The 12,578-nt window shown below is 36.6% G+C and overlaps 1 protein-coding gene across 1 annotated transcript in view; it reads left to right on the top strand.

Annotated features, from left to right (window-relative positions):
* SNTG2 (syntrophin gamma 2) overlaps nucleotides 1-12,578 on the top strand; it is a 308,015-nt gene that overhangs the window by 212,325 nt on the left and 83,112 nt on the right. The window contains exon 8 of the mRNA XM_075049219.1: nucleotides 1,045-1,136. Within this exon, the coding sequence (XP_074905320.1) occupies nucleotides 1,045-1,136 (92 nt within the window). The remainder of the gene's footprint in view (nucleotides 1-1,044; nucleotides 1,137-12,578) is intronic.

Here is a 12,578-nt window from a genome sequence, read left to right as displayed (position 1 = left end):
TTTTGTTGAATTAAGTTCCGTTTTGCTAAATCTTCAAGATATGTGGAATAGATACATATAAAATTATATAACTAAGAATGACTTTTTTACTTTTGTGATGTTAAACTTGACAGAACTATTAATGTGAAAGTATTTACAGGCAATTTCAGGTGACTTCTTCAGACAGAAAAAATGAGTTTTCAGTGGTGATGAACATAATGCTGTGAAATTGATTTTTATGTGCTTTATTGATAAGACCAAGTGCTGCCTGACAGTAATTGTATATTATCGGTGCTTTCTATTAACATTTTACATTTAAGCAGAAGTTACACTATGATGTGACTTTGTGCTGTTTCCATTATTGTATGTTACAAAAGTAATAAGCTTTCATGGAGTCACTTTAACTACTAAAGCAGAATCATGATGCTTAACTGCTGAAGGAAGAGACCACACTACATCTTGAAGAATGTAACTGTGTAATCTTAACATATTAACATAGTATCAAGATTTCAAGATGACTGCTTTTAATTTCTCAGTTTGAGAAAGGACATAATTTTTGAAAGTAATTGGCGTTTTAAGAAAAAGATATATCCATTAATAAAGTGTATGTATCTGTACAGTTAGTATTTGCCTGAGAGTTTCTTATTAGCTTTGTTTATAAATGCCGTCCATGGTTATACTAAAGTGAGACTTTCAAGACTTAATAGGAAAGTTATTTATTAAATTAATGGGACTTGTGTAACTAAATTTCTTACTTGGTTTTGAATATCTTCTCAATGAAAAAAGGCTTAATCCTGCAAACAGTGAAGCATACAAGTAGTTCCCATGAGCACAGCCTCTACAAAATGACATCTAGCTACCTTGTTTCTTTCTAGACATAAAGTATAGCATATGGACATTTTATTGGCTGTCATCCTAAAATGCAAGTAGTACTTCTGGCTTGGTTTGGTGATTTATGTTAAAAATGCTTCCTGTGTTTTACAGCTGGAATAGATATTTCCTGATATATATATATATTTATTTTTTTTTAACATAAGCTGTTATTTTTCATGGTCTGTTTTCCAGGTTCCCCTGGACCATCCAGTGATCACAGCAGTGGGGCTTCATCACCTCTCTTTGACAGTGGCTTACACTTAAATGGAAACTCAACTAACACTGTAAGCAAATGAATAATAAAAACATGGTGTAAGCTATGTAAATTCTCTTTCCATTCCAAGCTTCAAAATGCTAGTGTAGGACTGTAAGACTACCCTAATTTTGTTGTTGTTGTTTGCTTGTTTGTTTGTTTGTTTGACTGATTTTTAAGTGCATATATTGTAAAATTCTGTACTTACAAAGTAATCAACATGGGGCCCTGGGCTGCTAGGTTCTTACTCTGAGGCAACTGAGAAGCTTGTAGGAGCGAGCACGGTAAGATTTAACCATTGTTTAGGCATGAATTCATGTGAACTTTTGTCATACTTTGTTGAATTGTAGTATTGTACTATTGAATTTAGTCCAGCCAGAGATGTTGAAATGCACAAGGAAATCAGAAAATAATGTAAGGTTAAATTATTTAAGCAAACTTTCATGATAGGAAAGAAAGGGAGAAAAAGAGAAAGAAATAAAATGGGAAAGCAGACGTAGGGAAAAAAAAAAGGACTGTTTCTTTAATCCAGAGGATATTCAGTTCTTTTTTCTGTCGTGAACAGCTATGATTGAACTAATTACAGCATTGTGGAAAAAAAAAAGTAATTCCTTTCTCCAGGAAAAATACTAGTCACCAAAGCCAAAGAGGATAGGATGTCTTAGTAGGCAACAGTGTTGCTCTTTTAAAATTGAAGACTGAAGGCATAAATACTAGCTGTACAAGGACATGGACCTTCATGTTCAGAACTTGTTTAGCTCCTAACAAAGTGCAGCTGTATTCTTTCAGTTGGTTATTAAATTTTACAGACGGACTGCCCAGTGTATGAAGTGAAGGCTTCTCCTCTCCTCTGTTTTTCCTTTTCTTTCCTACTCAACCAGAGAAGTCAGTGTCTGCTGCTTACTGTACTTATCCCAAGCTTTGGATTTTTTTGAGCACTGTCTCTCTAAACTAATCCTTAAGGCTCATTTTCATCTGATAAATACTTATATATGACAATATAAATATATTATATACATATGATAAATAAATAAATAGAAATATGCTTTTCTGTGCTGATACCTGTTCCTTAGTGCTTGGGATCCAAACTGAGCATAAATACAGATGGTTTCATGTTTATTTGTTTTTAATTATCCAGATAATTATAACCTTTAATTACCTTGTAGTCATCTTATTAAAAAACCCAGTCTGTCCTTAGGGTCCAGCATTCTGCAATGCCTGTCTACCAGGTGCTCTGCAGATAAAGTCCTTTCTGCAAAGAGCTTACGTTGTAAGAAGAGGGCTATGGTCAGATGATTGCCTGTGATTGCATTAGCATGTTTTAGTAAATTAATGCCCATTAAGTGCTAGACTGAGTGTGCCATAATAACTTTCAATAATCGTTATGACTGTACTGTGGGAATTGCACACTTTGAATTCTACGCATTATAAAAACATAAATAAATGGCTGGAGTTTTGTAGACTTGTAGCAGAGAAATTTAGAGTTAGTTGCCAAGGTAGCACACAAAAGGCTGTGCATAAGCCTGAAATGTAAGTGGCAAAACAGAAAGTAAAAAAAAGGGAAATACTAAGGTACTAGCTTGCTTTTATATAGCACTCAATTTTTCTGAAGCTTGACATAAAGTCACATGAGGAGCTATGTACGCGCAAGACACTATGACCTAGAAGAGAAATAAAGCAAAACAATCTACCTTATATCTAGCCTAGTAAAAAAGCCATGATCTCCTTTCGTAGGAAACAAAAGGAAAAACGGCCAGATTCTTATTGTGAAATGCAAAAGCAAGGTTCTAAGTATTCTGAGCAGGAGTGACTGGCTTTTGAGAGGTTCTGCTGGAGGTGTGTGGTCTAACTTTTATCAAACTAAGCTGTGAGTGTAACTGAACTGTGATCAGATCTTCAAAAGTAGTTATAAATGTTTTTCCACTACCAGCTACTGAGTGCTTCTACTTTTTTTAATTGGTTATTTTCGTTTTTATGGTAAAGGAAGAGCAGAACTGACATTTCCTAAAATGGTATTGCCCGGTAAGGCTAAAAATATTTAAATCCCTTTTTAATGTCACCTTGGTAGGGGAGATCTGACTCACTTTGAATATTGCATCTTGTAAGTTCGTGTTGCAGTTGTATGTACCTTCCTAACCACAGTCAGATTCGTGCCATATTAGACAATGTACGTATATTTATAAGCGTAATGCTGCTCCAAAAAGCGCACAGTGTAAAGGAGAGGACAGGAATGAAAGGTAAGGAATTACTGTTATGCCAGTTTTACCAAGCTGTCATTCAGTATGTCCGTTCTGAAAAACAATGGTATAGAGACACTTAAGCTAGCTTGGATCACACAGACAGTAGTTTAGCCATGTTAATAACAAGCTGCTTCTGCCTAATACGATTATACCATTTTTGCCTAATATGATTATACCATTTTCAGTTCTGGTGCTAGCTTGCCTCTGTTAGACATATCTTTATCACCTCTGCTGTGAAGCATCTGTTATATGTGATGTGATATCATCTTCAGGATCTATATACATCCTCCCTATAATATCAGAGCAGTTTGCATTATAGCACTTTAACAGGGTTCTCTGGAACACAGAGCAATGAGCTGAAGTGTTCTTTTCACACCTAATTATTTTGTTCTTGGGTACAGTGACAAATGCTATAGAGATCGGTAGTGGCAGATACATTCATCTGTATCTTATAGGTGGTTTATTAAACACCATGTGAAGTTTCTGAGGGGAACATAAAACATTCAGAGGAGGTAGTCTCTAGGCTAGTGATTACAGGTTGTTTACCTGAAGGTTTCTAACTACAAAACAATGAAGACAATACTGTAGAGATACTCTCATAGATGTCCAAATATCCTAGATGTCCAGGCCAGCTCTCTGGAGAAACTGGGGGTAAACAAAAAAAAAAAAGAGAGACCAGAAATAAAACAAATTCCTGTTTAAGACACCATTGAATAATATGATAGTTACAATGCAAAGGGAAAATGTAGTAACTTTTCATCTGTTTGGAAATCCAGCTTTTCTGAATTGTCCAAAAGTGATGTTCTAATAAGTGAAGTGAGACCAGAGTAAATGATGATTTTCTGTGTGTTCAAGTAATTTAAGAACTCTAATTTAATTTTGTTACTGTGTGTTTAGTTTAGTTGGTTACATGAAACTAAACAGGCACTTAAAATTTTCTAAATTGCTTTAAAATATTTTTTCCTTGGTGGCTTTATTTCATGTGTTAAATTAGAAAGTTTTGCTTTAAAACGACATTGCCTACTTCATCACCAAGTACATTTTTTAAAAAAGGAAAAATACAGGTGCTTAACTCTTGGTGGGACCGGTAGGATGCTAAATCTTTATTGTCTATGGTAGTCCTGGTTCCAGAGTGAGAGAATGGTGACTCAATCCCAAAAAGGCAAAAAGGGAAGAGGATCCATCTACTGTTGCCCCAAGTTAGTGTTCGATTACTGTTCCAAATACTGTGCCCTGGTAATGATCAGCATGGAACCAGAGGGGCATATAGTGATGACCTGTTTCCAGATTTGATGTTAGCATAGATGAACTCCAGCAGTTCAGGTACATGCTGTAAATGGCATATAGTGAAAAATGGTAGTAAAACTGAGGCAACAAGTTTTCCCACAAAGTTGCATCCAGTGTCATTCCACAAGTTCCTGCAACAAATTGACACTTACTGAGCTCCTAGTTACTGATACAAGGAAGAGCAAGCCTCAGATTTGTCCTGAGGGGTGTGCAGACTGTATGGAGTTCAAAGAATTTCCCTAACTTTGAGGTAATTTTTCTAAGCAAGGACAGCACACCCCATTTGGGGATATAAAAGGCTGCCAAAAGCTGTCTGTAACAGCTGAAGTTTGGGTACACTGGCATTTATAGTGTAACACCATAGTAATCTCAACATTATATTTTGTTCTATTTTTTTCCTTACATACCCTTAATGTTGAGTTTTGATTTCTGACTGCTGTTACAGTTTGAGAAGAGTCATAATTACTTCCTGCTTTTTGTGCTGAGACTTAATGTAAACTACTCTGGCCCCTGTCCTCTACCCCCAGAGGAAGAATATATCTGGAAAGATGTTCCAGGCAAGGTTGTTGAGGTTACTCAGGAACCAATTACATACTAGCCTGAGGGAAACAAATTAAAGAAAAAGGTGCAAGATTCTGTCAAACAGTCCATATGTATTCTCTAAAAATATCTTAGTCAGGCTTGTACCTTATTGGTTCATTAAAAAAAAATAATGTAATAGCACCTAGCAGCAGAGCTATAATGAAATATTCATTAATATTTCCATTGTAAATCACTTCTAGAGAAACTTACATAATTGAAACATTTTTAATTTGTTCCTCACTGGTAGAATAGTAATCCCATTGATTTAAATGCATAGCTACTGCAGTGAATAGGGCAGTGTAAGTCCCTAACATGTACTGCCATACAGACTCTCCATGTAAACATCACATATAGGTGCTCAGTGTCTGCAAACTATCCATTAATTAAAAAGCATTAAATGTCTTCAAGAGCAGTCATTAAATTTCAAAAGCATGCATGTGATGCAGCATTAGAATTAAAACGGTGTTTCTTTTCTGTGCTGGAAAGGGAGTGGTAGTATCCTTGTTTCACATGCTGTTTCACCTTCCTCCCATTTAATTAAACAAAGTCTGTCAATTAAAATAATGTAGAATAGAGCTGTATAATTAAAAGTTGCTGCTTTCAATGAATTTTAAAGACATCAAATTACTTGTCCAAATTGTTACTTCGTCTGGAAGAGCTTGTTTCCTGTATGGAAGCCTTTATTAAATGATTTGGTGATGCATACTTTACCAGATAATTACTGTCTTCTTAAAGCTGTCACAGAATTGTGCACCTGCATGTAAGAATTCCATTAAAAATAAATACACACAGACCCTCTCCTGAATTGATGCTGCATCAAAGGAATGCACAGGTATTTTGATATCATCATTAAATCCCTCTGAATTCTGAGACAAGTTGAATGCTCTAATTGACTCCTATTTACAGTAGATATCTCAATAATGTGCTGCTTTAGCTGGGCATCACAAGAGTTTCACTCATGTCTCTACTCCCGGCTGAACACTTGTTAATTGTGTTGTTCAGTGATTAAAGTAAGCTAATGTAAGAATCTTTTACTGCTAAATGGAGCGGTCTTGTTTTCTTCAACCAGTCTACAGCTTCTGTTTCCTATCTGTCCCTGGAATAAGTATTAGCAAATTCTCAGCCACACATTGGTCAGATCAGTTATTTGATCCACTGAAAACTAATCCTACCTATATATATATAAATATATATATAATATATGTATATAGAATATATACATATATTTCAGTCACAGACCTGACTGGAAACTATATAGAGAGCTCATCCAACTGTGAGTTGAATGGTTTCTCGTGCTGTTGCAAGAAATTACGTAACTCTAATTTTCTTCCTCCAGAATAAGTGTAAGACAATTCTGCTTACTTTGAAAAGTATATTATATTGAGGGCTTTCCTTTGAGTATGCTGTAGTATTTTTAGTAATGGAGTTTTGACAAGATGCACTCCAGTTTGCACCAAAAGTCAGGATTTGCTAAACTAAAAGTTTTTACCAAAATCCATTAAAATGTATTGGCCAATGTTTTCAGTTATGGATATTAAGCTATGCCAACCCATTTTTTAGCATTTCAGACTTCAAGGACTGCCTGGACAATGCTCTTAGTCATATGATTTAGTTTTAGGTAGTCCTGCAAGGAGCAGGGAGTTGGACTTGATGATCCATGTAGGTCCCTTCCAACTTAAGATAGTCTATGATTCTACCATTCTATGATTTCAACCTCAGAGGTTTTTTTACTAGGAAAAATTTTAATATATAAATATAAAATGTATTAATGTTGCTGGCATTTTCATATACATATTTTACAGAAAAATATTTTATATTCTTCTCAGAAATTCTCAGCAATGCTTACTAAAGCAGAAATAGCAAAAATACCTTGAGAAATAAATAACAGCATCATCATAATCATATCTTTTTGAACCAGTATCAACAAAGACAGTAATCGAGAATTAGTCATGCCTCTTACATATACATGTGCTTGGTAGAAATACCAGTTTACAGAACAGGCTCAAGACTTAAGGATACACTTTGAAATAATAAATCCTCTAAAGCAAAAAATGGGTAAATTCTGAATGATCAGTAAAAGGTTGTATTTTTTTCTAATGGGTATCACACTTGATTCTTATTTCACAGAATCGTAGAATCATTTAAGTTGGAAAATACCCTTAAGGTCCAACTCGATGTTAACCTAACACTGACAAGTCCATCACTAAACCATGTCCCTAAGCACCACATCTACATGTCTTTTAAATACTTCCAGGGATGGTGACTCAACCACTTCCCTGGGCAGCCTGTTCCAATGCCTGACAACCCTTTCAGTAAAGAAATTTTTCCTAATATCCAATCTAAACCTCCCCTGGTGCAACTTGAGGCCCTTTCCTCTCACCCTATTACTTTTTACTTGGGAGAAGAGACCAACCCCGACCTCACTACAACCTCCTTTCAGGTAGTTGTAGAGAGCGATAAGGTCTCCCCTCAGCCCCCTTTTCTCCAGACTAAACAACCCCAGTTCCCTCAGCCGCTCCTCATAAGACTTGCGCTCTAGACCCTTCATCAACTTTGTTGCCCTTCTCTGGACACGCTCCAGCACCTCCATGTCTTTCCTGTAGTGAGGGGCCCAAAACTGAACACAGGACTCGAGGTGCGGCCTCACCAGTGCCGAGTACAGGGGAACAATCACCTCCCTGCTCCTGCTGGCCACACTATTTCTGATACAGGCCAGGATGCCGTTGGCCTTCTTGGCCACCTGGGCACACTGCTGGCTCATATTCAGCCAGTTGTTGACCAATACACCCAGGTCGTTTTCCTCCAGGCAGCTTTCCAGCCACTCCTCCCCAAGCCTGTAGCGCTGCATGGGGTTGTTGTGACCCAAGTGCAGGACCCGGCACTGAGCCCTGTTGAACCTTGTACAATTGGCCTCAGCCGATCGATCCAGCCTGTCCAGATCCCTCTGCAGAACCATCCTACCCTCAAGCAGATCAACCCTCCCTCCCGACTTGGTGTTGTCTGCAAACTTACTGAGGGTGTCCTTGATCCCCTTGTCCAGATCATTGATAAAGACATTAAACAGAACTGGTCCCAATACTGAGCCCTGAGGAACACCACTTTGTGACCGGCCACCAACTGGATTTAACTCCATTCACCGCCACTCTTTGCTTAATTGTGGTATGAGAATGTTTACAATATATACATTGCTGCTCCATGTATAGTCCTTCATCTACATCCACTATGAAGACTTTGCAAGACTTGCCTTTCTGCAAACCAGATAGTATTTGTAATATGAGATGAAAAGTGTATTTAAAAGCAAGCTTAATCATGCTGAGTAATATGACCCTGAGTATTTCTGACTCCAAAAGTGAATTAACCCAGCTTCAACCTGCCTGAAGCCTATGTTTAACAGAAAAGCAATATGTCAACCTAAAATATCACTGTGGCTGCTTTCAAGGTGCAGCCCTAGCAGAAATTGCAAATTAAATTACTAGGGAGGATTCAGAAACACTTCCTTCTGAGGGCATGACATTTTTCTTGCAGAGATTTAGAATCAATGACAGTTTAAAAAAACCAAGGTAAAATAACTGAGTTTCCCAAGCTCTGCAAATCATATGTCACAAAAAGATGAAAAATTGACAGTCCCAGCCAGCTGTGATCTTCTGCCTTGCTTCCTATGTTCTTAGTGGAAACTTAATTATAGACACATGTCTGATTAGGTCTTCCACTTAGTGGAAGACTTTCTGGACTCATTCGACTTCAGGGAAGAATTCTTCCTTGCCCCATAATGAGTTGTTATATACTTGTTTAAAAAAACAACAAAGCACTTGCCTACATTGTCCTTCATAGGTCAATGATTACTAATGGGATACAGAATCAGACCCTCCTCCAGGTCAACAGTACACAGCTGTCCCAAGTGGGTAGTGATTATGTGTCATTACAACCTGATTCTTGTTCAGTGTTCTGTCAAAAATGAGATTTTTGTGTTCAATCCATTTCTTAATGGACAGGTGTTACAAACAAATTGGCATTAATTGGCAACATTGTTGGCGGTCTCAGCAGAAAGCCAAAGGTGTGAAATGAACCAGAGGATAAAAGCTGTGATTGCAGAGATGATCTCTAAACAGCCAAATTTTTTTAGTGCTTTGGAGGAACAGTGTGGAGAGTTTTCAACATGAGCGGCAGCAGCTGTTTAGTAGACAGAAGGCGTGAAGGTCAGCCAGCTCAGAACACTGGGTCAGACCAAAGGACCATCTAGCCAAATAGCTTGTTCCCAGCAGATGCCCTCAAGAGAATAGAAAAACAGAGGAAATATGTAAAATTATTTATAGGGTGTATTTCCTGCATCTCCAGTGATTTCTGGCATAGGGGCTTCCTGAGCCAGGTTTTGTTTTATAGAGAAATACATTCTTTCTTTGTTTTTTTCCTACTGTCTTTTACTTCTAATCGATACCCCTGCTTCTTATATGAAAAGGGCAAGTGAACCACTGTTTCCTAATCCCTTTCTCTTACTTATTTTTTTACATACCTTTGTCATACAATTCCTTCAACTGCTTTTTTTTCCAGACTAATTAATCTTTGTTTACTTAATTGTTATTTGCATGAAAATGATTCCATTCCTTTCAACATCTGCTTTTCCCACAACAGCAAGATCTTATTTTTGAGTATTAATCACCTGTTCCTATCCCATTACAGTATGGAAAAAGTTAATATTGTCTTTCCTCATGTGCATTACTATACATGTATCTACTATATTTTTAGCAGTCCTTTTGTCTTTCAGTCATTCAGTTTCATGAGCTTCTTCTGCAGCTGTTTGCAGTTTTGTTTTCTTTTTATCGTTCTTCATTACTTGTTGTGCATAGTAAACTTGGTCAGTCTGGTGTTCACCATCTTGTCCAGATCATTCATCAATATGCTGAACAGCATATGTAACTGTGGGAGCCCACTGGTAGTGCCCCTCTGCAGTGAAAACTGTTTCTTAACTGCTGTGTTTTGCTTGCTATATTTTGGCTAATTATTAATTTGTGTGAGGATTTCGCCTTATTTCACAGAAAATTAGTTAAGAAACCCAAGTATGCCGTAGTAATTGCTTCTCTCATATTAATTAACAGTTTGGACAACTCTAAAAGATTTGTGTGGTGTGACGTCTATTTCCAAAAGTTGTATTGACTTGCTTCTTCTCCAGTTTGTTATTTTTATCTGTGTTTTGAAGGGGATACATCAGAGAATCTGTCTCAGATTGAAATGTTAATAGATTATAGGGCAAACTGAACAAAATGAACTGCTGGTCCTATGATAGTGTTTCATTTCTATGCACTGGTCTTATGGCCACATGTATCCCCTCTTTTGTCCTTAAGAAGATAGAGGGGGGTCAGTCCAACTTTATGCTCTACCATAAACTGGTTAGTAGAGTATGGCTTAGTAAGAAACTGACATTTGAAACTTGGACCAATTTGACCCCTTTGTATCCTTTCCCTGTCCTTGGTCATTAACGTTCGGATCAGGCAGTAGGATTTCTGCAGGTATAAGTGGTTCAGAATGTTGTGTGGGGGTGGGGGGGCATAAATTACTCTTTCTAGTGGGGTTTTCAAATATGAAAACTTTGAAATTGTCTGGAGGAGCCACATTTTCTTTAGCAGTTTACATAAGTTGTAACACTTTAGCATTTTGGCAGGAATATTTCTATACAGTAGTATAGCAACTTTGGGGTTAATAGATTTTGACCAAGTGGTTTTGGCCATTTTTTTCCCCTTCAATTCATGAATCTATGAATAGCTGTGATGTAGATTTCCTAAAATTCTGATCTTTACTTATATTGAGATATTTTTTTCTTTAAAGTAGTATCCTGCTAAAGCATTTGATTAAAGTGTAAGGGACCAAATGGAAACATTAAATTGCCACAGTGACCCACTCATTAATTTTTTGCTGCCAAATGCTCTTAAATTGCCTAGAATATTACAGAATATTGTTCAACAGCCTGCTAAAAGAAGCACTGCAAATAGTTCACAAGAAAAAGGCAGAATTTTATGTTTAAATTGTCTAGATGTTTTCTGTATCTTGAGGGTTAAAAGGATGGGAACAATAGGTGAAGGTGCTGTGGGAATTTTTATGTTCCTTTATTTTCTGATTCTTGGATTTAAATTCAGTGATCATTTTCAAGCATTTATGTTTGACTGTAATAAGCTACCTTCTGCTTTATTCTTAGACATTTCAGTTTCCAGACAGGCACGTTAGATTATGTTGATCATTTTCAACTTCAGATTGCATGTGGTTCTGTCAATTATTTTCATTTGTATAGATTCTAAAATATGCATCAGATTCTTCACTATGATATTATTAAATTTATACTAAGCTTTGGAGACACCTTAGCCTTTTGCGGCTAATTCTATGAAATAGAATTAGTCTATGGACTTGATTATGAAATATTCATACTGCAACAACACCAGGAGATCTCAATCAAATGAAAGCTGGATTGTTCCAGGGATTGCAAATACTCTAAATGAAATTCCTTTCCCCAAAGAGATTGCAGTATGTAAGATTCTCTAGTGTTGCCAACTCTGGCAATTTCATTACAAATTTTTCATTTACTAGAAAAGTGTCTCTCAATCACTAACTCTCAGTCATCCTGTTAGAATGTGAAACTCACTATTTTGATTTATTTAAAGAAGTAAAGAGAAAGATCAGCCCTTGCTGGCTGTAAGAGTGAGCTTTAGGAGGAAAAAAAATTAACCCTAAATCCTTATGAGCAAGAAAAAGAAATAGAAATAGAACAATTCCCAGAATGCTCTTTATTTTGAATAAGTTTTACAGCTTTTGAACACCTGGGCATAACAGAGCCGAAGCTGGGCCATTCCATGGTTTATTTGCTTTTGTAAGTACTACTCAGTGCATATTTACAGCTTGTATAAAAATAATCAACTTTCAACTCCCTTCTCTACCTGACAGTTCTCTGTAGAATGTGGGACAAATAATTTTGGTTCAGAGACACCACAAATGCCTAACTTTGACCTAAATGTATATGTCTGTGAATCCTTCTGAGCTGCCTCCCTGTAAACAGTGTTGCTATCTTTATAAAAGAGTAAAATGCTCAGCTGTCATGGTAGTGTGGAGATATAAATACCAATAAAAACTTTTCAATTTATCATTTTTATGCATTCTATAAGAAAGTTCTAGCTCATTCTATTGTTTGTTTAATAAGCATTTTTTGAAGCTCATAATCATGCTCATAAATCTTGGTACACTGAGCAGTAGTTTCCAGCCTTTTCTAATCTGTTTCTAATTTAATTGATTTTTGCCAGTAAACGCTATTTTGAACTCATTTGCAAACAGAACCAGTTGCCATCTTTTTGACAATTTGTGCGTAGTTCTGTACTTTTAGTCAT

Source organism: Buteo buteo, chromosome 17, assembly GCF_964188355.1.
Source record: "Buteo buteo chromosome 17, bButBut1.hap1.1, whole genome shotgun sequence".
NCBI classification, from domain to species: Eukaryota; Metazoa; Chordata; class Aves; order Accipitriformes; family Accipitridae; genus Buteo; species Buteo buteo.
The sequence above is the reverse complement of the archived record's forward strand: the minus strand, read 5'-3'. Positions and strand labels throughout refer to the sequence as shown.